Raw genomic sequence first — 25,223 nt, forward strand, 5'->3', positions numbered from 1 at the left:
ATGTTGAGCATTTCATTTTGAAATTATAGCAGTCCAAACAGCAGGAAGCTGTTTAGTTAAGACTGTTTCATAAGCTATCAGCAGCACCAGCTCCTGCATTCACACACTGTTTGTATGAAGCTCCACAAGGCAAAAGTCGACCTTATGTCAAAGCTGCTTCTACAGCTATACTGTCAAAAACAGTACTGTACAAAGTCAGAAGTTTTGCAACAACTGGCTTATCTGGAAGGTAAGCCAGTATATACCAGGCTGGAGGTGCCCTTGCAAAGACAACAAAAGAAAACCAAAACCTGTGGTTAATATTCTTAGCATAGGATTTATTACATGGTTTCTTTCCTAGGGATACTTTATTACATCAAGTCCAGTGCACATTCAGTTCAGATGATTGCTTTGAATAAGGCCAAAGCATCCATGGATATATATGTATACACACACACACACACTTGGTGAAACAAGGTAGGACAGCAAACATTAAGGAAATATAGATTCAGTTCTGGCAGACCAAGGCCTACCAAGCTGCACATCTTACTAAAAATAGCCATTATAGTTAATCAGAGTATATTTATAGAGTGGAGCCCAACTCAATGTTTTTGTGCAAAATGAGAGTGGACTTCCATAAAAGCCTGCTTAGCAAAGCCATAAGGAGTCTTATTTTAAACAGTTTATTTACATTGCATGGATCGGTACAAAATATAAAAGCAGTTTAGTCTGACAGATTCAGAAACGTCACTAATTACATATAGACAAGACACTGGTGGTTAAGAAGCCAGAAGTTGAGAGCTCCTAATATGGACAGACAGTTAAACCATTACTAAACCATTAAAGAAATGCAGAAATATACATATTTGAATGGTTCCTGAGATAGGACTGGATCATACTGACTGAGAGGATACGAAAGGAGTGAATGTATAGTTTTGAAGGATAACAAACACATGAGAAAGACAAATAGAAGCCTTAGGGATACACCTGAAATTTAACACACCCAAACTGCTGGGCCCTCGTCACACCAGTAATCTCATGCATTAAATAATGAGCTATTAACCAAACATTTGGATGTCACAGGATCTTTGTATTTCATTGTTATTTTTAAACAGCCATAACCAAAAGGGGGAGCCATAACTCTTGAGCATATCCATTTTTTCTTTTAATCATTTGTGGTGGACAAAACTAGTCATAGCTTTTAAACTTACTGTTCAAATAGACCAACACACCACTGTATTACAGTGAGGCTGCAGATCATAATCAGAGAAACTCAAACCCACTTCTTTATAAACAGCTACACTTATGAAATATCTGGAATAAGCAGCTGTACAACAGGTTAACTGTCATACTCAAAAGGTCAGGTACTTCCTAATGCATCTCCATTTAAGAAATCAACTGTTTGAACGTTAAAATGCTCAGCCAATTGATTAAGTTCGGCAAGCATGGGAGTCATTCAGGCCAGCAGTAAATTATGTGATCATCATCCTTATTTCAAAACTGGTCTGTTGTTTAAAGGGGACAGTTTCCATAAAAGAAAACACTTCCATTATGTTGGTGAAAAAACTGTGCAAGGGAATAGTGGGTCTCCAACAAAGACCAAGTTACTCCTTCCACTGAATTACCTGATCTACATCAGTACAACTAGAAACCCCTTTGTGATTGACTTAGTGTTATCTAACATTTTGCTAATCATTGCTAAGTGCTAATGACTAAGGTACCATTAATGTCAGTAACAGGTCATTGGAACAGCCAGCTGTTTGTCAGTCACTATAGTATGGCATCGTACTTTAAGCCTGCTTCATATCAAGTGGGTTGTTGATCGACTTAACGTATGACTCCTCTTTTCAAAGATTGAAGGAAGGCTGACCAAGGATGGAGAAGAAATGCCCTGTTGAGGAGGGGAAAAAAAAAGTAGTAGTCATTTAGTAATCAATGTCAGTAGATCAGTAATCATTTCTCAACCTTGATATATCGATTCCTTACACTTTCTGTCAGGAAGTTATTTAAAAAGCCATCCATCTTAAATATATCGTTCAGTATTTCTAGATTTTGAATGGCAAAGTTAAACAGCACCAAACAAGTAGTACACAAAGAATAAAAGACTTCTTGATACTAGATCAGAAATTCAGAATGCAAGAACATGCTTGTGAAGAGTGGCTTTTAAACATGTATTAACATATATTTCACATCACACTTTCTGCACTACTCTCCTCCTTCCAAATGTAAGGAAGGATATTACCACAATCTCAGAGTAACTTGCTCCCCTAATACACTACAACTCTGTGTTCTTACTAGGCTTGAGCCCAATTGGTCACTGAATACATACTTTCTTGGCTACAGAGAAATATGTTGTATCACAATGACCTGTCAAAGCTTGCTTTAACTGCAAATACTTATATACAAAGTAGGTACAAACCTGATTTTTTTGGTTGTAGGAACACTAGGATTTAAGTACTTGAAATTACAGTGAATCTCGTGCATAAATGAATATACTAAGAGTTGCTTTTTCATATCAACTTGGATTTTATAGTTTTTACATTAGTCCTTTAAATACTTTCATAAACAACCTTCTGTTGCTCATGCTTTTCAGTGTGGTCATGGTAGTCAGATAGTTTGCTGTAGCCATGTAATTCAGGAACCTTTTAAGTAACACCACTTCGGCATGCTTTTTCTTCTAGGAAATGTGACTGTAGCATGGTTTCTATTTGCAGTCATAGGCAATATTTGAAGGTTTAGGATTTAATTTAACTTTTCTTTATATAGCTTTTCTTTTTTTATTTACATATGGGGAACAAGAAGTTAAAACCGCAGATAAAGTTAGCTATTCAAGACCACCCTGCCATTATAATACTAGTCCTGAGGATTCTGGCTGGCAAGCTACACTGCTGCCTGGACACAATAAATTGAAACAAGTAGTTGTTCAATATTATTTTAATTAGGCCTAACTTTTAATTAAGAAAAGTTAAAAAGGATCTCTGAAAGAATTAACTTGGCATTCAAAACCAAAAATAGCACAGTGTGTCAGCACTGAGTAACCCAGAGCACTGCAACAAGTCAAAGGAGAATTCAATACTGTTTATACCTTTGTGGAATCTACGTTTTAGGTAGCTGTACAGTTTTGTCTTAATCAGAATTGGATGCTTACTCCATACAAGATAGGCTTTACCCTGACTGTTCATGCCCATCCCCTTTTCTTGGGGATTATATGTAAGAGACTATATATATAATACATAACACTAATGTTAGAATTAAAATAAATGTAAGATGGATGTCTACTCTACCACAACATCATGACCCAATCAAAGCAGCTTTATGCCAATTATATAGAGTAGGAGATTGATTAAAAACCCTATATAACATCAAATAGAACTCACACTCTACTGCCAAGCTGCAGCTTATTCTGGGGTCCAAAAGTTATGGGGAAAAAAAATGAAACAAGTTTTTTACTCCTAAATTCTTGTCATTTTAGGGAAGAAATTGTACACAGGGAGACAAACAAGAAAAATGCATGACTTGCATTTTCATGGGAAATGAGATAAAGTTCTACATCAAAATAAGCACAGAATATTAGAATTCCAAAACAACTGTTGAAGCAATCATAATTGAGGGAAGAAAATCACTACACAGAACTGGGCTATAGCCAATCTGATTTTATGTTAATTTCCTATAAACCAAGGGAGTTCACTGTCATACTTCCTCCCCTCATTAATTCGTATTTCTTCACGCCTATCTAATGTGGCAGATAGTATGGCAATCTTTGTTGTACAATTTAAAGGCCACTCCAACATACTGAATTACCTCTGTATTAAGATTCTGACATCCAAATCTGTAGTAGAAAGATACACAGGAAATCCTGTTCTTGGCTAGCTGTCCTACAAACTACAGGCTTTAAAGTAATGTTTACTCAGCACAGATTTACTGAAAAAGAAACTAGAAGATGATAAAAAAAACCACTGTCTAGAACAATATACTAGACTGTATTAGAAAATTGTGCCTGAGCCGATGTAGCAGAAGAGAGCTGCAATAGGTAGCCAAGAATAGCAGGAGTTGCAGCACAGACTCATTTTATTTCACCAAGTTTTTGTAAACACATGAACAGATAATTCACTTGCCTTTTTTAAAAGCTCTCAGGCTGCAACATCTGTAAGTTTCTATACATCCTTCCCAGTTTGTTTCATCGGCTGTCTATTTACTACACCCACTGATGCTCTCACCATGTTATTCAGGGGCCTACACCTCATTTCTGCTCTGTCCAAAACAAAATAGCCCAAACCAACATACAGGAGTGCAGGGAGCTTCTTGCTCATTCAGAATATGACACGTATTCCAATTCCAGCAAGTTTGCTTTCAGCTTAAATGTATTGTCAACTCCCAGGTTCTACTACATACTCACACACCTTCCTGCATTCTCAGTAAGCAAGCCTTCTCATTAAGCAGTTTCACTCTGAAAAGAACACATCTATGAAAGTAGATCAAAATAATTTTCTCCCCTGCAGATCTTCAAATTGTTATAAGATCAACTTTAGAATGGCTGTGGTCTTAAGAAGGTTCCTTGCTTGGCCTGCACAGCTAAATAACTTACCGCTAATGACGATGTACTAGTCAGACGGCTGCCTATGTAACTCTCATTAGCTGAGCTGGGACTTCTTCCTTCTGTTGCACTATGTGACATTAAAGCCCTTCGAAGAGCTCTCTTCGGTGTTTTTGAGAAAGAAAATGCTCTTGTAACCTGGGGAGTTTGACAAGCACTGTTATACACTGACAAAGATCAGGCTATAATAGCTACCACAATAAGCTACTACTCAGGTTCTGAAGATCTGTAGGACAAGCTCTGAACCAGAAAGATACAATAGCCCTTCCTCACATGAAAAACAATTAAAACCAAATAAACAGAAGACAGTTTGCAAGTGGGCCTGACTTTTAGGAGTCCCCAGGGCCAGTGCTATACTCACTTGTCCACATGACAACAGCATTTTAGAAAAAATTAAGAGATGAGAAAAGTAAAAAAAAAATAAGGTCTGGTCAACTAGGTTTCCCCACACACCTTGCATTTTGAAAGGTCAGATCCCCTTGCATTAAGATTCTTTCATGTAAGTCTTTAGCACCTTCTAAACTACAGTAGCCTCTACAGTTTTCCTAGGAAATGGCATCATCTTGATGAGAATAAGTCTGCATCAAGGCTAATGAGAAGAATGGAGAACAGATTCCTCCTTGCTGCTTCACCCTCTGTCAGTAGAACCAGACCAAGCACAAGCCTACATGACAGGGCAGGCTGGCAGCCCCTCCTCCTGCTTCCCAGGCAATCCCTCTCAGCAACACAGAGCACACATCAATTAAGTGCAGCTTAAGCAATAAACAAAGGAAAGTACATACAGGCAGAGAACAGCCTTCAACACTTACTTCCTTGCAATTTTGAAGTCTAGCATTAGAGCATGCACACTTCACACCCATCTTACTTTTGAAGGTATTTGAGCTTTGATAACTGCCAATACCATTCAGTACACTAACAGCAGTTACAGTTGAGGCCTGATTTTTTCAAAGTTTAATTGTTTGAACCTTTAAATAAAGTTCCATTACAATATCAATAACACCTACATAATACTTACAACACTTATGATACTCCAATAATTAAGATATCCCAAAACTACCCTTTTCAATGTCCTCAAGTACTTCTTACTTTCTGCCTTTAAGGAGAAAACCTTTCACTGAGATTAAGTTCTTCCTACAACTGCTATAAGTTCTACAAAGTACTCAAAATGGAATACTAATGCCATTCTGACTAGAGCAAGTTCTGCTGTAAAATACAGTCTTTAATATCTTACCTTCTTCGATGTTTTCTTTATTGCCCTAGATGCTCTACTTAAAGTACTGTCCATATCTTTAGTATTTACTTCAACTGAATCAGGATCAGCAGCATAAATAAGGTTTTCCTGCAGAGAAAAATAGTATTAGCAGTTTCACAAACATAAGCACTTCTTAAAATATCATTTTCTAACTCATGAAGTAAGGTTTAGAGATTTTTAATAGCCATATTCCTCTTTTTCTCTCTATATTAAGAGAAATACAAAACTATTTGTGTTGGTTTCAGGATACTAACCACCAGTAGACAGTTACAGAATAACTTCATTGTTTCCATGTTTGTTTACACAGTTTCAAGTTCAGGGCAAACCAAAGCAAAGGCAGGAGGTCTGAAGCATTCATGGGGAGTTACAAACTACACACCCATTTCTTTCGCTGGCATGTAAGACATTTAAGAAAAACCATAAGGACACCAAACAAGGTCTAGGGCTATTCCCACTGCCTGACAAACTTGTTAAAGTTTTTTACTGCCACCGTGTGGCAAATCTAAGCTATCTCATTGTCATACAGTATTGAAAGTTATTGAAAACCCAAATAAATGTTAGACTGACATTCAGCTTGCCACTTACATTAGCAAAAAAGTTATGTACTCACTACAAACCAATAATTACACAAATCATAATAGCATTCAGTATAATAGACTGCTATTTGTCAGCATGTGATTCTGAATGTCCTGAGCACGATGAACAGCATTACCAACAAAACCAAGCTGGTTTTGCTTCACATATTGCAAGAGTTTTCAGCAAATTTGAATTACATATGCCTATATTCTGGGATAGTTAGAACATAGGGCAAAAGTCTTTTGCCCAAATTGGGAGGGATTTGTACTCCCAATTAATAGTTTCTGGCTGTGAGAAGTGTAAACACTGAGCTTTTAGGATAAGAGAAGGTCAGCATCTCCCTTATTTCCTTGTTTTAAGGTTGGAGGAATGTCTGTAGGAAGATGATGCTTCACGTCTCTTACATTCTCATGCCCATAAAGCATATAACAATTATTAAACCTAATACAAAGAGTTAAACCAACAAACAGTTCACAAGGCTAAGACTGCAGATAAACAGTGAAAGCAAGCTGAAGACAATTTGGTTGAGATTTGCCTTCCTAAAACATCATCAGTGCAGAGATTAAATTCTTTATAATTTATCTGTGCTGGGTGAAGAGTGTGATTCTTTGTTTTTCATACTTTATATCTTCTCAAGAAGCTGCTTCCTCCACTTTTTAACCACTTACTTACTGACATTCTAGCACAAATGTTTTCCGCTCTACTTCACCTGGAACATACCCACTACTAACAAGTTCTTTAACTTCCTGTATTCCAAGCCAACAGAACAAAATATTTCTGACAAAACAGCCCCCAAGAACTTACTGCATCAGCTTTGCAAATTGTGTTAGCTACATGTCGACACAATGTTTTCAGCCAGTCTTCTTTAGGAGGCTCTTCACTGGTCATTTGGAAACTGAGTAGCTTGTTGTTGTGTTCTGTAGGTGGACGTACAACTAAGGCAAAAGCTTTGTGGCAATCTATAGAAGTTTTAGAAGAACAAATAAACCAGAGGTAAGACAAAAAAAAAAAAAAAAAAGCAAACTATTTCATATGCCTTCCCACCCCAAAGGATAATAGGAGTAACCTTTTAGAGCTAACCCTTCAGCTTCCAGGAGTTAGACTTAGAGGAGATATAATTCAGTACAAGGAATTATTCACACAACTGCTGTTTTATCACTTGCAAAAGAGTTATGAGTCTTGCCTGCATATCTCAAGAAGACTGCAGCCAGTTCATTCACCACCTAGTTTGCACACTGTGGTCTAGACTATTTAACTTTCATAGCTAACTTGTCATACAACATATGCCCTGGCATTCTGTCTCACAATGGGAAAACCTTCATCCTTTAAAAGAGTTTTCACTGCTGTTGGAGCATTTTAGATCATACAGACAGACCTTCTGTCTCCCTGATGTCCAGGACTTTTTTGATCTGGGAAAGAGGCATGAGAACAACATGCTTAAGAGAAGCAGGAGGTCTCGTGTGGCCATGAGGACTCTTGAAAGCACCAATGACTTTGTGACGCTTCCTTGCAATCTGCAGTTAAATAAAAAGACAAGTTAGAAAGTCCATTGCTGTTTTGTTTATCTTCTGTATTCTTACCTTCTGAAATTCACAAATGAAAATAAAGCCTTGCTAAGAAGAAATACACTTTTGAGTGTTTTAAAGAACTACATTACTGTATGACAGAAGTCTTCAGTGAATTTGAGATAAGAGATGCTTATAGATAGTTCAAGTAGCCAAGAAATACTTGTTACTTAGCAGCAACACCTTCAACTCCAAGGGAAAAAAAAAAAAGAGGGAAAGCAGCTTTGTATTAAAAGTTTCAATTCTACCCTGAAGAACAAGCAAAGGCTCTTGGAAACCTATTACAAGACAGTCTAGGTTTAAACACTGAAGACAATGTCTGTATGGATAAAGCAAATCAGTCTGTGGAGAACTGTGTCCTAAGAGTATTAATTGCTGTTTCTCATCCATGCAGTCATGGAGTAGATTTCAACACTGGAGATATGTTAGTCTTAACTTTACATTAAAAACAGAGGTAACATCAGTAGTTTCTATTTTATAGAAGAGATACTTTTAATTAAGTCTCTTAGCTTGTTTTTATTTTTCCCTTACTTCCTTCACAACTAGTGAAACTATGTCAGCTTTATTACTAGGTAAATTACTTTTCATCGTGTATCTTCTTAACATAATATTAGTCTAGATATGATATGTGGATTTGTTTTCCTTGTTTGTCAAAGCACAGACAAGCCCTATCTCAGAGGTATATTTATTCACATTAAATACAATTAAACTTTAGACAGACCAACAGCCTGCTGAGCCAAATTCCAGCACTTTCTCATCTATTAGTACTACATACCAGTGCTTTGCAGATACGTAATTAAATATGTTGAGAATTAAGTGTTATACTTTAAACAGGAAAATAGAAATCTTGATTTCTCAGAGGAGTATAGATAGTGGCATACAATGCAGAAATGCCAGAAAACTACCGTAATCATTATTTGATATTTCTGCATGTAATTAAGAAAAGAATTCAGTGAGTGACAGGACAAGAATCATGCATTTATGATGGTAATTTTCAAATTAAGTTAGATACATTGGTATTATTTCCACATAAAATTGTTAATTGCTTTTTTCAAGGCAAAAATGTCCTTCACTGTTCTTTGATATCAACTTCTTAATCTGGTTATAACATCATCCAAAGCTCATCAGTTACTTGTATTGCTTATACAGTAGCTTCCAGAAAGTACCAGAAAGGTAACATCAGGTTGTGACAGCTGTCTGTGACTTAATTCTTCCTAGTACTGTGACTTAAAGTCTGTGACTTGATTCTGCTTCAAAGTTTAAGTTTCTCTTGTTTATACTCAGTGTCAAGCATTGTACAATTCATTAGAGGTGTTCTTATAGTAATCTTACCTCTAAGCAATCATTAAACAGAAAGAGAGTGACCTGCTCTCCCCTGTCACAGATGTCATCACCAAGTGCAACGGTTTCCAAACGCTGAACTAAGCTTCGGTGAGAGGACAAGAGATTGGCCTGTGCAACAGAAGCAAAAAGCTCATTAAGCATTTAATTCGAGGGCTGGATTACTACTTGCTTACAACTTAACACTGTAAATCTATTTAAAGTAGTACCATTGCATTTTAACTTCACATATTTTTGCAGAGGGAGCAGGAAAACAAGCAATCATTTTAACAGGTCTAAAGCTTCTGAAAAATTACTTACAGGACAGCCATCAACTTCATAAACAACATCAAAGAACTGCCTTTGAGCCTCTGTTTTCCTCTTGTCTTCGTTAATGTGTCTGAGGAAAGAACATTATATTACATTTACCTTCAGTACCAAGCAACTGTAAATGATTTCACTGCATTTTAGACAAAAATAATGAAGCTGAACATTCAGAAAGCTTACAGTAGCCCTTGGACATACAGAAGTTGCGTACATTTACTCATATGTCCAAGCACCATATGCTAAGCAGGTTCACATGAAACCTCGTAACTATAACATGACAAGGATATTGTTCTATTAGCTGACATAGCATTCAGTAATTGCAGTTTCCCTCCCTGCCGGAAGAGGGAGGAACCAGAGACCAATTCTCATATGCTGCATTCTACAGGCCTCTCACCACCACCCTAAGTCAACACTAGAGTTCATCAGAAGTCAAATGCATGAGTAATTGCACATTAAGAGTTGTTGTAAATCAGGCAAACAGTTGCTCAAGTAAATACACGAAATCATCACTGGAGACACACGCTACAGTTTAGAAGAGATGAGCCTTATAATGTGAACAGCTTCAGCTTTAAGCTTGCAGAATGGTGCCATCAATAGCTAACACAGGACCACAACAGACTAACCTTCCAGCACCAACACTACAAAACCTTTCAATGGAAATGTATATCTACATAAGATTTAAAGGATGCTATCTATCCCCCACATCTCTCCCAATCTGTAGAGGACAGAAATAACTGGAACAGAGTAGACAGAACAAAAGAATCAAAAGGAATACGTATTACATACACTTAAATGGAGACAAAACATATGGCAGCAATATGTTTTCACTTAAAACAATTTAAAAGAGATTAATAGATCCATACATCTAACAGTTTTATAGAATGAATTTCACTTACGTCATCACTTCCTTTAATGATTCAATAGCTCTCTCTAGAATTATTTTATCTGGGTTGTCTTCTGCTGTATGCTTCTTAAGATCTGCAATTCAAAACATTGCAAGTTCTCAGACCCTTAAGAATAAAATGTTGAGAATTTAAGAAGGAGGAAGACAAAGGAAGACAATTTAATTTTTTTGGTTAGAGTAATTTCATATCAATTCATCCACATGAACTACCCATCACTGCAGCTGGCAGTCATCAACTGAAGTAGTTTAACACATGGTGTGACTTATGCACCACAGTATCTATGTTGATTTATGGTACTTCAGCTTCCAAATATAAGTTTAACTGCACGTTAAGCTTACATTACTACCATTAATAGCCAGTTTTAGAAATTACTATTTACATGCTTTATTAAGTATCCAGATTCCTGCCTTATGAAGTGGATGTTGTGGTCTGTGAAGACAATGTTAACTCACATCTAACAGATTTTTATAATTGTTACATTAAGTGGGTGATCTCAAGACAAACACTTGAAGCTGAAGCCTTGCAGATATGAATTGTTCTCTCATTTGAACCTCAGTTACACTTGTACTTAAGACAACAAAACTGTCTTCAGAACAAGCTTTTCTAGCTGTTCATGTATGTATCTGAAGCACACAAGTGAAATTTTCTTGAACTATGCTTGTTTCAGTAATTGGTCTTGCTGATCGCTATTAAGTGTGATTAACTCCTAGAAAGAAGTATGCTTCATGTAAGACAAGCAACTTCTAATCATGCTAAAAGCAGGATTATCTTGGTTTTAAATACCTTGATCAAACATACAAAAAAAAACCCAAACTAGATTACCATTTAGTAGTAGAACAACACTAGGCAACCTTTGAACAGGACGGATAAGTAGTTCAGCTAGGCTTTGACGACCACATTCTGGTTTAGCTTGGTTTATCTACAAGAAAAGGGGGGGAAAAGGAAATAGTTCTTATTTTTCCAACTAAAAGGGAAGTGTTATATCTTCCAAGACCAGCACTGCAGAAGTTTCCCCAGAGTCTTTCAAAACAGGTACACAGTGGTTAAGCAATCACATTAGAAGACATTCAAATCTAGATAGTGTTTATCACTCATCTTTTCAAAACAATTCAACTGCCCATATTACCAACTTCTCAGACTTTGTTCCAGATGTTAAGGCATACTGAGACAGGTGAGCTGGTTGCATTCTTTATCATTTCCCCATCATTTAATTATTAATATGCAGAAATAGTCCTTAATATCTCAGAAAACAAGAACTGGGATCTTTTAGCTTGATTGTTTTGGGGTTTGGTTTGGTTTTTTAAGATATGCTCATTAGATGCAGAAGATTTAAAGCTACGCTGAACTAACAGTCAACTATACAGGTTTATCTAGAACCCTGGGTGTATAAAGACTCCTCTACAGACAACTTTCCCTTTGAAGATAGCCTTCTCTTAAATCCTCTTCTCATTAGCCACAGGAATAGTGAGACAGTGAGACATTCTACCTCCTTGGAACTTCATTTCTGCAACAGTTTTCCCAAAATAGCTTTTAACTTGCAAGTCTTCAGCACAAGGATGGGGATCAATAAAGAAAAAAAGGTATGTGTTGGGAGACAAATAAGTTTTTCAGCATATAATCAAACTAGCTTAGAAGCTGTTACAGACAAGGAACTTGAATCTCTTAGTAAAGAGACTCCTGAGAAACTTAAGGGATTGAAGTTCAAATCCTTCCTATTCAACAATCCTTCAGGTTATTAAGATTTCAAGTTCTTCATCAACTGCACTAAATAGTTTACTTCATGATTGTTGCCATATTCACACAACTTCAAGCAAAACACATACCTTCAGGAAGGCGTGAAACCTTGGCTTCTGTTTTTCACATCTAGTAATAGTTTCCTTGCTCATTTCAAAGAAGTTCACAAATGGTGGATATGTTTTCAACAAGTCTTTTGACTGAAAAACAAACAACTGTAAGAGCTCTGCTTTACATATGATGTAGCATTGCACATATGTCTATACACCCCGAGCTGCTCAAAGGGACATTTTAATGAAGTATAAAGCATTGTAAACCTGTGTGTGCTCACATAACAAGTTAGGACATTTTTGCATGCCAAATGTTCAAGACTGAAGGCTGCTTATGAAATACAGACTGCTCTCAAGTACAAATGTGATAATCTAGAAGCCACTGAGCAGATCTTTCAAGCAGAGGAGATTCTTATCTAACAAGATACTTTTGGTGAAAGTTTGGGAAATTCTAGATATCTTCACCAGCATGTGCAATCACCTTTAGGAAAGAAAGGCATTAAATCACCATAAGCAATACCTCAGATCAAGAGCGTTTGAATTCAAAACGTTCTTTGCCTCAGCATGATTAAGGCAGCAAAAGCACAAGATAAGTATCAGGCTTACTATGTTAAAAAGTACTTCAGTCCCAGATCTAGCTTTCATGTTCTGTACATTATGTACTCGTGAAAAATAAGCAGTCATTATTCACACATTTTAAGTCTTCAAGGAAAAGTGCAAGTGCCTTCAAAAAGTTAACTTCTTAATTCCATATTATTGAAAGGAGGCAGAAGATCACTAAAATTACAGTAAGAGTTTCTTCTACCATTTAAGTAAAAAATGTCTGTAGCGCTGCAAATTGAAGGCTGCTTTTAATTACACCCATCTGAAGTTTTAATCCATAATGCAAACAGACAGATGCAGGCTGACAGGGATTACTTACACAAAGTATATCACTTAACTCAGCTAAGAAGTCTAAACAGAAGATACAATAACACGAGTCAGTGTTCTTGCTTACTCAGTAGTGCTATGCTTGTGTTTGTTAGATCCTACAGTGGGTTTTCTGTAAGATAATATCTCACTATAGATCAAATGCATAAAAACAGAAACTTACATATTTAAGAAAGATATCACCAATACTTTTGCTTTCAGTCCAGTTCACCATAAGATCTTCCAGGTCTTCCTATAGGTTAGGCGCAAGGATGGGAGAAGAAAAGAACATGAGTGACAACTGCATAAAGCTTTAAGATGGTACCAGTGCTCTGCTAAACACACATAGTCAGCACAAACACATAATAAAACAGGCAGTCCTAAAACCCACACAACTTCACAGTAAACCTCTTAAGTTTATCAAGAGATGATAGCAAAACTCCTGGTTTACCAAATATATATTTTTGAATCAATAGAAGCAGAGTCCAATGATGTGTCTGAACTAGTTAGCTCTGTAACAAAAATGGCATAATAGCAGTTAGAATTAAATGTGAATTAGCATAGGTTTCCCCAACTAGGTGCACCAAGGGTTAAGAAGAGTAAGAGCAAGCTGTTAAGCACCTATCAGCTTGATAAGGATCAAGCTTATTTACTGTCAGCTAATAACAGGGACAAGAAAGTACAGCTGAAGTTCAGGATTCCCTTTGAGAGGTTTCATCACTATTCTCCATTTGTATCTGCTACTTATCATCATTACACCAAAGCTGAAGAAAGACAGACAACCTCTGTACTTAATTCTGAGTACAGCTCACGAATGGCAGTATTAGTTACATATAACACTCAGACTTCAGGTACTTAAGAACTTCATTTATAAATTAAAAGTATATTTCAGATTTGCACTTAATTCACTCTAATGATTATGTATCCATTCAGTAGCTATGGCTTAACACAAACACAACTTAAAGTTTGCATCATATCTTCCTGTGCGGGGGGAAATTACAGTTTACCTTGATTTTAGTGTGTACATCAAGAATATCTGGAATGCTGCCAAATATAGTCTTAATCTCTTCCTGTGCAAGTATTGGTCCTCCAAGTTGTCCCTCCTTCTCCAACGGAACTTGAAATAACTGATGTGTTAGACAAAGAGTCATTACATCTTCCATGCATTGTGTATGAAATAGTTATGAAAACAATGGTGTTGTCTTCCAGATCATACTTTCCTTCAATCACAATCTTGATACATCCTGTTTCTACTTAACAGGAACAGATTATGGAAGAGTGGTTTCCAAATGCAAACACTAGGTAAGTTAGCATTACTATAGAATCATCCCTTTATCTCCTCTACTCACATACATTCTTCAGGAATGATAATCAGCCACAGAGGAAGCAAACTTCCTAGGAAGTGAAGCTGTTCCCGTAAACTGCTTGCTATTCTGCTCTTCTTGCAATAGCAAACAGCGTTGGTGTTTTTCCCACCTCTATGCACTAATATCTTTAAAAAAATAAAGTCATGAAGAGCCTATTTTCTTAAAGTTTAACATCTTCATATCAAGCATAGCTTCTAATCTGAGATCTGCAGTTGGTTTATGACTTCCAGGCTTTATAATTAACAACATCCTCAATATACCAATAAAGTAGTAAGCTCATATACATCATCCCTCACACACCCTTATTGCTCCAAGTTCTAAAAAGCCCAAAGAAAACAAGTCACTTACACAAACACCATGTGTCTTATTACAACAGAATAGTACTTGCTGTAATACCAGCTTACCTGAATAATTGTTGTAAGAATATCAACATAGTTACTTTCTGTCTGATATAATTCCTTTGCAACCTGCCATCTTGCAGACTGCTTTAGCGGAAGAGGAGTGGAGTTTCTCGATGGCCTTGCACAGGATTTCGGCGTTTCTGATTAAAAGATATTTACACAAGAAAACTGAGTTCTATAAATTAGAAATTTAGACCTGAAAAGGTCATCCTGCAAGAAGGAAACTTTCAGAATTCAAGGGAATTAAAGAAGATTAAAAGGCTATTCTTTATTTAGACATCATAACTCTTTCTAAAAATGACTTTATTAGTCCTGTTACAGACTAATATTAACATTTCACACCTCAGAATTAGTCTTTGACTATTAAACTACTAGTAAGCCATTCACAGGCTGGTCAATGACTCACCCCTCTTATGCTCAGCGCCAGTTGGAGGCTAAGAGCTGAATATTATTTACATATGCAAGTTATGCTTCTACTAATTTTGCTTTGCTACATCAACAGTTCTCTCAGATACCATATATGCAGCCCAAAACCATTGCTTGTCTTCACAAGCAAAACCTGCAACGTTTAACTGTAGGCAGTGTCTTACTATACTAATAGAGAACAATCCCTTAATTAGTATTTAACCTAAAACTACCCTCCTCAATTAAAACAGTTGCCTCTTACATACAAGTAACATATGTTTTTAAAGTCTTTAAATGTGGTTTTTTTTTTTAATGTTTGTTTGATTTTGGTTTTTGGTTTGTTTTTTAAGAGCACCATTAAGTCCTCTCTGTATGTACTGCTGAATATGCTTACTGTGATGAAAAGCAGCCTGCCCCTGTATCTGAATGCCTCACCTTGACCCTGCATACCACACACTTCAAGGAGAAAGTCTAGAATTACTCAGGAAACCTATAGCAAATACTGAAAGACTTCACCCTCACTACCTTTATCAATTGTATGCAGAAATCTCTCAAACACAGCAAGTGCATGCAAATGAAGGTTTCTAGCTATACCTCCGTTGGTAGTGCTTGATTCTGGAGTGTTAGAAATGTCCAGCAAGGACCCAAGAGAAAGCGAGTGTTCAGCTGATGGGCGCTTTCGAGGAGGAAAGGGTGACATGTCTGTTTCTCTAGTCAGCTGTGCAAGAGTCTCTTTCAAACGGCGTCTTTTACGATTGCTGTTTGGAGTACTCAGAGAAAGTTGTGACACAGACTTTTTGAGGCCAGGACTCTCTGACTGTAGAGAAAGAAAGTCCAGTTTAGTCTTTTTACTTGCTGTTTCAAACACAACTCAGGGCAAACATAGGTCAGATGAGCACACAGAACATTTCTTCCCCCCCTCAGGAAAAACCAGACAAAGCCCTACTTTTATTTTGTAAAAATAAAAATATAAATATAAATACATATATATATATATTAAAAAGGAGTCATATTTTTGTTGGTTTTCTTGACTAAAACTAGGTTCAGCTTTCAGTAAACAAAAGATTTTCTCAAATTAATACTCTAGAGGTAAACTTACAATTCATTACCTGAGATTTAAATGCTGCTTAAAAAAACCCATTCATTTCTGGCTCCACACATACTAATTTCACCACCAAGTACAAGCTGTGTTGAAATCATCCACATAATACACACCTTCTCAAATAAATACATGGACTCTCCAGCTCTGGCATCCATTTGAATGCTTCCCCAGAACCACTGAAGAATAAGGAAACCACACATTAAAAAAAATTACAACGTTAAAAATGTTCAAAGTTATGTATGTAGTATTAAGACAATTTGCATACCGAATGCAAACAAGTAGCTTAAGCTAAAGAGAAAAGTCTCACACGGAGCAGCATATACAAGTACTCCTTAAAGAATACGTAAGCACTAACCTCTTGCTTTACAATATAAAGTTTCTTTAAAGGTTCAAACGGAATCTCTTTTACTGTACTTTCTTCAACCACTAAGTGTGTACACCTTTCATCACCAACTGGTAAATAACATCCTCCTATAGAAATATGAAAACAAAGAGGTGAATAGCAAGACAATAATATTATTGTTAAAAGGTAAAACTATCAAACCAACACAACACCTATAGCCAAGTAAAACTTGCAAAACACCCCATATAATACGAGCAAACAGCAGTAAAGTATACAGAGAAAAATGCTGAGAGAAGGCACAGCTTGGAGGGCATTTAAACCTCCCTGGAAATAAACGTTATACTTTACTAAAAAGCTTTTCTTCCTTATTTGTACAACAAGGCAGGTATATTCTGTGTGACACCGAGGTTCTAGCTTGTGAATAATCTTATATAAGCATTAGTGAAAAAAAGGTCAGGGAAAAAGAAAAAAGGCAAAAGCAGCCAACTTCCATGTTTTGAAGACAGCTTGCTATTACAAGCCCACTGCATTCCCACTTCTGTAGCTCTATTGCATAGATGCTCTAGCAACACAAGGCAGGAAATATTGTTATCTATTACCTCATGACTGTTTATGCAACTCTTAGTGTAACCCTACACTACCAAAAAACCTCAAACATCTATCAAGTGTTTTACCAGTAACACTTCATACCAAAGTTGAAAGTTCCCTAGGATATTTTCAAACACCCTGTAATTTCTTTTAAGACGGCCTAACTTCAATCAGTCTAAGAAGTTAGAAGTCTTCAACAGCTGTAAGAACTTAAGACATCTAAAGATCAATTTAGAGCTTTCCATGGTGAGGATTCCTCACTAATGCTTTAGGATTCATAATCCAGGATTTTGCTTCAGTGAAATCTTTACCAGCTATAAGCCCCATTCATTTTCAAAGATCAGCATTTACAAACAATAACCTTGCATCTCTGTCATTTCTTCCATGCTTGCTTTCTCTTCATCGGAGAATCCAAGGAAACTTAGCAAGCAGTCCTGGAAGGGAGGAACTTTGAACTGATTTCTAACATCATCATCAGCTGCACAGAAGTCACTAGAAAAAAAGAGTGTACAAAAGTCACTAAATCAGTACTGCGACACTACTTCAACTCACAGTAGTACAAGTGAACAGGACCTAAGGTTAGGGCTGAAGGAAAGTAAATACCTACATTTCATTCCTTTTCTCCCAAGCCTTATAAATCCACTCAGCTTTCATGATAGGAGTACCAAGACTTACAGCAATCTACAAAACAAGAAGTGCATAAACTGCAACAAATACTTTTCAATTTAAGTTCCTTCCATGCCAAGAAAAATTCTAACATAGTTTTTTACTTTTCAAGACACATACAGCAAAAGCAAACCTATTCCTTCAAAAATGAAGCACATAAACGAGACTTGAAAGCTTACACATAACAGGTTTAGTGTTTTTTTTTTAAAGGTTTGCAGAAATCGAGTACTGAAGTTTCACATAAGTTACTTCAAGGTTTATGTGTTTGTCCCAAAAAAATGAGCAAGCACATCATAATAACAATTCGGTTGACATTTAAGCAATAATATTACCTTAACATTTTGATGCCCAATGCCTGCTCTTTACAAAACTTGTCTACTACGAAGAAAAATTCTGCATTAAGGGAATTATTGAGATCTCTAAGAGACAAATGGGTATCCAAGATCAACAGCAGATAAACTTGTAACTACAAGTCACTGCTGGTGGTACAGAGGAAAAAGAGCTTGTAACTTACAAACTGAAATAAAATTTATGGAATTTGTTACAAGAGGGAAATTCAGACAGTTCTCATGAAGTACCATTGAAGCTTACATACCCGGAATTTATCTCCCTGTGTTGAATTAGCCACCAGGTGTGTAACTTTTGAGTTGAAGTCCTTTCGAATAATTCCCCCCATATGATGAACTAAGGTCACCAGCTTAACCTGCAAAAGAAAGAAAAGATGAGCTTACAGTCAATACACAGTGCAGAGTGAGAAAGGTACCTAATGTTTAGGTCAAGACTCAAGTCCTAATAGCATGACAGCACGATACAATAATAGCAAATGCTCTGAATAGTTCTGAAAAGCTTCACCTGACCACTCTACTTCCTATAGAAATACAAGAACATTATTGGGTAAATAAGATCTTATCAAAAAGCCTGAATCTACAAGTGTTTAAGCAGCTTCGACTCAAGTACTTATTGTATCATTCCAATAAAAAGTGACTCCAATAAAGTTTTGTTGCTATCCATTGATATCATTGCCCTTGGAGAACAGAAAAACAAAGCAGCTTATTCCCAACATAAAAGTTCTAGTCATGGTTAAATCCTACAGGTGACAGAACAGAAGAGCATTATAAAGTCATACTTAATATAGATTTACCTATCCAAAGGGAAGAAGAAAAAAAATTCTTACTAATTCATCTTTCTTCCTGAATCCTGTAAAGCAGAGTACCAAGTTCAACATACTTGCACAGTACAGTGGACGACATGAGAAAGGTAAAGGCTGAAATGAGATAAAGTTGGCTCATCAGTTAAAAGTATAACAATGAATACTTTAATAGAAGCAATATTTTTAATATAATATCGTTATGTTGTATGACTAGAGTATGAAACACCAGTCTAAGCCTGCATTTTGAGTTCTACATCAGCTTCAGACCTAGCAGTAGTGATAAAGTAACTAGAGAACTTCCCAATTTCAAATATAGTACTTCACACATTTTCTCTTCCTCAAGCCACCTTCCTTTAAGTGAGGACTTCTGAAAATAAGTGCCTACCAGTACATACTCATATGCTGTCTTTCATAATGGCATAACACCACAACAACTCTCACAGCTACTGCAGTAGTTGGGATCTTACCACTATCTGGCTATGCTTTCTCATTAGATGCAGTAATCTAACATGATACTAAAAAAAAAAGCAACTTTTCCTCAGTCTTACCTTGATAACAATATTTGTGATTCACAAATAAAAGGAGATAACTTTGAACACTTCATACTTAAACTCACTGCATGGAAGAACTACTCAGCTGACCTCATTAGAAGCACATACCTCCCCTTTTTGTGCACAATGCAGTACTACTGGTGGTCCAATGACACGGCAGTCTGCTTTGCAGAGGTTGTTAAAGATGGAACCTTCAAAGTCTGTTACAACGAAGACAGTCTCAAATTCTGGGGAATCACAATCTCCAAGCTCTTCTATTGTATTTGTCTTCATGTAGGGAACTTTAATTTCCTTAAGCAGGACAGGAAGAGATAGAATGTTATTCAAGCAACATGATTGAATTAGTATCAAAATTCATTTTTACTTTTGACCATTAGGAATGTGTACAATTCAGACTTTGACAGACATACTATTAAAAAGATTGACAAAAGCTAGATGAGAAAGTATAAGAATAGCTAGAAACTGCACCAAAAAAACCCAAACTCAAAGCAGTTCCTGCCTCTGAAGAATTAAAAAACAAAGTATTTGCTTAAGTAGTTTTACTTATTAGTTCACAGTTGCCATCCCAGTGGCAACTAACTACAGATAGGGAGAAAAAGAAAAGCGAAACGAAATGTCTCCCTTCAGACAGTCACAATAGCTTAAGCTGGTGCTGGATGCAATTAAAAAGTAACTATCGGCTTGTAACTGCTAGCTCCATGCTGCATATGACCTAAAATAACAGAAGTTAGTTAAGTTCACTGCTTGATATTTCTAAAGATTTAATAACATTGTCTATCAATCACAAGTTCGAGATTTTATTTCCTAGGGCTTTGTTTTTTTAATATCAAGAAACAGAGAATCACCTCTTAATGTTAAGCACAGCTTTCAAGTGAAAAATAAGACAGTTAGCTAATCATGAAGCCAGTTCATAGCAAAAACTTGTGTTAGCTGAGTAAGCATGAGTTTGGATGTCTGGACTGATTTCTCAGCCCTCTAGAAAACAGCTACTGAAGAGCAGCAGATATTGCTTCCTTGATAGATGTTTGAAGAAGTTGGAGAAAGTTTAGAGAAGATTGAAGAGTTATAAGCGACACCATCAAAACACCTGCATTACTTGTGACCGCTATCCCAATTAACATAAATAGGAAGAGTCCACACATTTCAGTCCCAGTGAGGTGCAACATGCTGCATGCAATCACACGTGCTTAATTGCATGACATACCATATGAATAATACTTTTTATTAGTTTTTCTTCAGATTTACCAGGGCTAGTTTCCTTTATCTTAATAACTGGCACTTCCATTATCCTAATGGTCTGTGGAAGAGGAGAACTTTAGTACAGAACCACATTGGTTAGCAGAAGTATGAAAAATGACATCTCATTTCAGTACTTTGCTTTTCTTAATAAAGAAAAAAAAGAAAACAACCTCAGGCACACATACCTCCAAGGCTTTCAGCAGCTCCTCATTCTTTCCTGCTTCCTGAACCAAAACCACTCTTGTTTCTATTTGAGGCATTTCTTCTGTTTATAGAGAAACAAGGATAACATCCATATTTCAATAGAAAAACCCATGTTAATTCTAAATCAAGCAATAACTTCTAGACGAAGCAGACTATAATCTTTTCAAGACAGCTTATTTATCAAGATCAATCCTGAAAATAAGTGTTGCCTCAAGAAGACTGTCCTTGCATTAAGACATGCTCAATTGACCATACAGCATAAACTTCTACTACATGGTACAAAAAGCATCCTTTAATTCATGACCATACACTCAAAGTAAAATTGACTTGATGCTCCTAACAGAACTAGATAGCAAGACAGCTGGAAGACAGACAGATGGTATCTTCACTAGCTTCTACGTTCCTAGCTAAGAAGGCTCACTGTTTCCTAATAACTAATCAGTTTCACAAGGGAATATGAGAAGCAAAATTAGACATCTTGTTCTTTTTTCCTCCATGTATCAACATGCCTTTGAAATGAAAGGAATAAGGGGCAAGTGTTGACTCCAACAGTCACTTGCTCAAGAAGACTGACTGCTTTGCAGGCAAACAAAAATGCTTTAGTGTGTTTTCTGTTGGGTTTCGGTTGCTTGCATCTTAGCATTAGTTAATAAGCTAAATAAATTTCAAACTCAAGACTATTACTTTTTAAGGGCTACTTGTAATCCTGCGCAACAGAGCACCCACAGTATCCAAACACTTGCATCAGTTTATCACTTAAAATTATTCATTCCATAGAAGTATCTCTTAATACATAACCCAGAAGAGCCATTTAGTTTCATGGTTATGAGCCAAAATGTTGAAAACAAAATGAGATGAAAATTAAGACTGCTCCTTTGCTAGTGGAAGGATTCCAAACCAACACCCTTTTGGCTGCACTACACACAACTCTGTGGTTCAGCAAAGCACTTCCAGTTTTCCAGACCATAACACCCACAAAGTAATCAGTCACTGCAAAACACTGGGCTTAAACTTCTTACATCACCTTCAACATCCACAACAGATCCAGGAAACACATTTTCTTTGGAGTTTTCTACAATTTTTGAATCAAGAACAGAAGAATCAGCCAAGAGGCTCCTCCCGCTTTCAGATACCAGCGTACTGTTGTCAGCCATGATTACTTCTCTCTTTCTTCAACAGCTAGAAGATAGATGTGCTCATTTAAGCTACGGTTGCTAAAAAGCTCCTTAATGAACCCTATGACAAAGGCTGTCAGAAGTAACTTCAGGTTTCTTAAAGTTTGCTCATTAAAATCCCACTTATACTGATAGAACAGTTACAGAAGGAGTCATGGAACTGGTAGAAAGGATTGTCCACAAGTCTACAAGCATTATGAAAATAGCAAAACGCCAGCAGAAGGATTAGAGCACATAAAGTATTTTGCAAAGCTTTGAGTTGTCAGTAAAATGAATTACTTCTGTCACATAAAAACGAGCACTCAGTAAAAGAACCAGCAGTTTGCAAGCGAAGGGAAAGCAGGTTTCTCAAAATGAATCAAGGCCTCTACAAAGCTATTAGGTATACAGAGCTACCCACACAACTGAGGATACTGCCCTACATTATTACAACACTGTAGGTGTATCCATCATTACACGCCTTCTGTCTTCCCTTATAGAAGTCAATCCCTCCTTGTCCATCAAGGAGATGAACTGGAAGAGCATAGGCCTTAATTCTTTCTTTCTGCACAGGTATCTACCTGAATCTTGAACCTGAAAACACATCCTAAGACACACACAGTCTGTGTCCATGAGTCAGTGTGTTTTCTTAGTACACATTTCCTCTGATTCATCAGTTCTGTTAATATGAGTATTTACAAAGCAACATCCTGAATTACCTCAAATAACCCGTATAAGATAAGGGCTGCAGTATAATAACCCTCTGTACCACTTCAACTGAAGTACTCCTCCACTTATGCTGTATGTTACAAAGTAACCCAAACTCTGAATCACAGAATGACCCGGGTTGGAAGGGACCTCAAGGATCATGTAGTTCCAACCCCCCTGCCTGGCAGGGCCACCAAACATACCCCTTTACTAGATCAGGTTGCCCATGGCCCCGTCCAACCTGGCCTTGAACACCTCCAAGGACGGGGCATCCACAACCTCCCTGTGCAGCCTGTTCCAGGGCCTAACCACTCTCCTAGTGAAGAACTTCCCCTAACATCCAACCTAAATCTTCCCTCTTTTAACTTAAAACCATTTCCCGGTGTCCTGCTATTGTCAGCCCTTTCCAAGAGTTTACTCCCCTCCTGGGTGTAAGTTCCCTTCAGGTATTGAAAGGCTGCAGTGAGGTCACCCCGCAACCTTCTCTTCTTCACTTAAACTGAAGTACTCCTCCATTTATGCTGTATGTTACAAAGTAACCCACACTTTGAGCTGGGCATTGATTTTCTAGGTAGTTTTCCTAGCTTATTTCTCTCATGGGCTTCCATTTGGGATGCTTTAATTTGCGTTATAACACCCCCAGATTAGTCAGTAGCAAAGCCAGTCACCACAGCCACATGCTGGCAGTGCACAGAAGAAACAAGCAGCACATACAACACATGCACAAAGCAGCTCCCCCCTATATAAAAAGGAACAAGAATCCTATCTCTATCCCTACAAAACTAAAGGAAACCTCCGGAGCTCACAGTGCAGCAGGTGCAATGGGCCAGGCCTCCCTTCCGCCATCCCCACAGGCGACCCGGGACCTTGTTCCGTTTGATTCCCACAGACCCACACCCAAGTCCCCCCTTCCTTAGGTTCCTTAGGGCTCAGTTTATCCCCGACCCGACCCGACCCGACCCCATCGCTCCCCATCGCTCCCAGCCCCGTGCTCCTCTCACCGCCACCGACCGCAACAACCACCATCAGCGGCCGCCGTCACCGATTCAAAAAGCGACCCGCCGAACTAAGCGAGCAGCCCATTGGCTGCACGTCACACTTCTGGTCTATAATCCTCTTTCTCATTGGACAGCTGGAGTGTCCCACTCACTTCTGAGGTAGCAGGGAGCAGGTTGCTGACTGGGCGTGCTGCGCGCTGATTGGCTGATGGGGGGTTTTGAACTGGTCCAACGGTCGCGGGGCTGGGGTCGCTGTGTGGTTTCTCAGTGTGCGTTGTCCGTGTCGCTGTGCGGATCGGAGGCCCGGCCTCTCAAAACGCCCCCGAGCTCCGTGATAAAGGGGATATTTCATAGAATAAAGCTCTTGATGCTTTCAATCGCCACGAACATTGATCCCACTGGGCGTCATTATTCCATCTAGCGACAGCAATAGCTTCCAAATGGTGGCCGAGGAGGGAGTTGTGTGGGGACAGAGCAGAAAAAAAGCCCCAGTTCAAAATAAAATGACATAATAAATCATAAAGATTCCGTCTCTGTTTCAAAACCCAGGCAGCATTTCGCCGCAGGCTGAGGGAATTGGGTTTGTTCAGCCTGGAGAAGGTTGCGGGGTGACCTCACTGCAGCCTTTCAATACCTGAAGGGAACTTACTCCCAGGAGTAACTCTTGGAAAGGGCTGAAAATAGCAGGACACGAGGAAATGGTTTTAAGTTAAAAGAGGGAAGATTTAGGTTGGATGTTAGGGGGAAGTTCTTCACTAGGAGAGTGGTGAGGCCCTGGAACAGGCTGTACAGGGAGGTTGTGGATGCCCCGTCCTTGGAGGTGTTCAAGGCCAGGTTGGACGGGGCCCTGGGCAACCTGATCTAGTAAAGGTGTATGTTTGGTGGCCCTGCCAGGCAGGGGGTTGGAGCTTCATGATCCTTGAGGTCCCTTCCAACCCGGTTCATTCTGTGATTCTGTTTTCCTCGGCTGCAGCCCGCATATCTCCTCCCCGGTCTCTCTATCAACCCGCCCCGATTGCCGGCTGTAGGGGGGGCCGAGCAGCTCCGGTTCAACCCCGACAAACCGCGGAGCTCGGGGCGGGGATGAGGCCGGGGCAGCTCCGGAGGGGCGGGCTGGGCCTCGGGCGGGGCGGCGG

General features: G+C 38.1%; 1 protein-coding gene across 12 annotated transcripts; it reads right to left on the bottom strand.

Annotated features, from left to right (window-relative positions):
- Positions 1-296: 296 nt before the first annotated feature.
- Positions 297-25,150, bottom strand: ECT2 (epithelial cell transforming 2). 12 transcript variants are annotated; one of them, XM_085513662.1, is made up of 25 exons: positions 24,240-25,150; positions 22,252-22,406; positions 21,209-21,288; positions 20,989-21,081; positions 19,893-20,075; positions 19,258-19,347; positions 18,679-18,786; positions 18,025-18,098; positions 17,779-17,909; positions 16,842-16,957; positions 16,600-16,662; positions 15,979-16,201; positions 14,983-15,119; positions 14,219-14,338; positions 13,396-13,464; positions 12,342-12,452; positions 11,341-11,437; positions 10,510-10,591; positions 9,608-9,686; positions 9,299-9,418; positions 7,777-7,915; positions 7,206-7,360; positions 5,805-5,912; positions 4,565-4,711; positions 297-1,870 (listed from the first exon to the last, which is right to left on the bottom strand). In XM_085513662.1, exons 2-25 carry the CDS (start codon positions 22,379-22,381, stop codon positions 1,781-1,783), a joined length of 2,745 nt encoding a protein of 914 aa, XP_085369788.1. In that variant the 5' UTR covers positions 22,382-22,406; positions 24,240-25,150; the 3' UTR covers positions 297-1,780. The 12 variants fall into 12 exon arrangements, with proteins under 12 accessions (XP_085369788.1, XP_085369789.1, XP_015727446.2 ...); XM_085513663.1 differs by lacking the exon at positions 24,240-25,150 and adding an exon at positions 24,101-24,137; XM_015871960.3 differs by lacking the exon at positions 24,240-25,150 and adding an exon at positions 24,091-24,137.
- Between the last annotated feature and the right edge of the window lie 73 nt (positions 25,151-25,223).

The sequence above is a fragment of the Coturnix japonica genome, chromosome 12, assembly GCF_054131305.1.
Source record: "Coturnix japonica strain WE chromosome 12, WE-NBRP24, whole genome shotgun sequence".
NCBI lineage: Eukaryota > Metazoa > Chordata > Aves > Galliformes > Phasianidae > Coturnix > Coturnix japonica.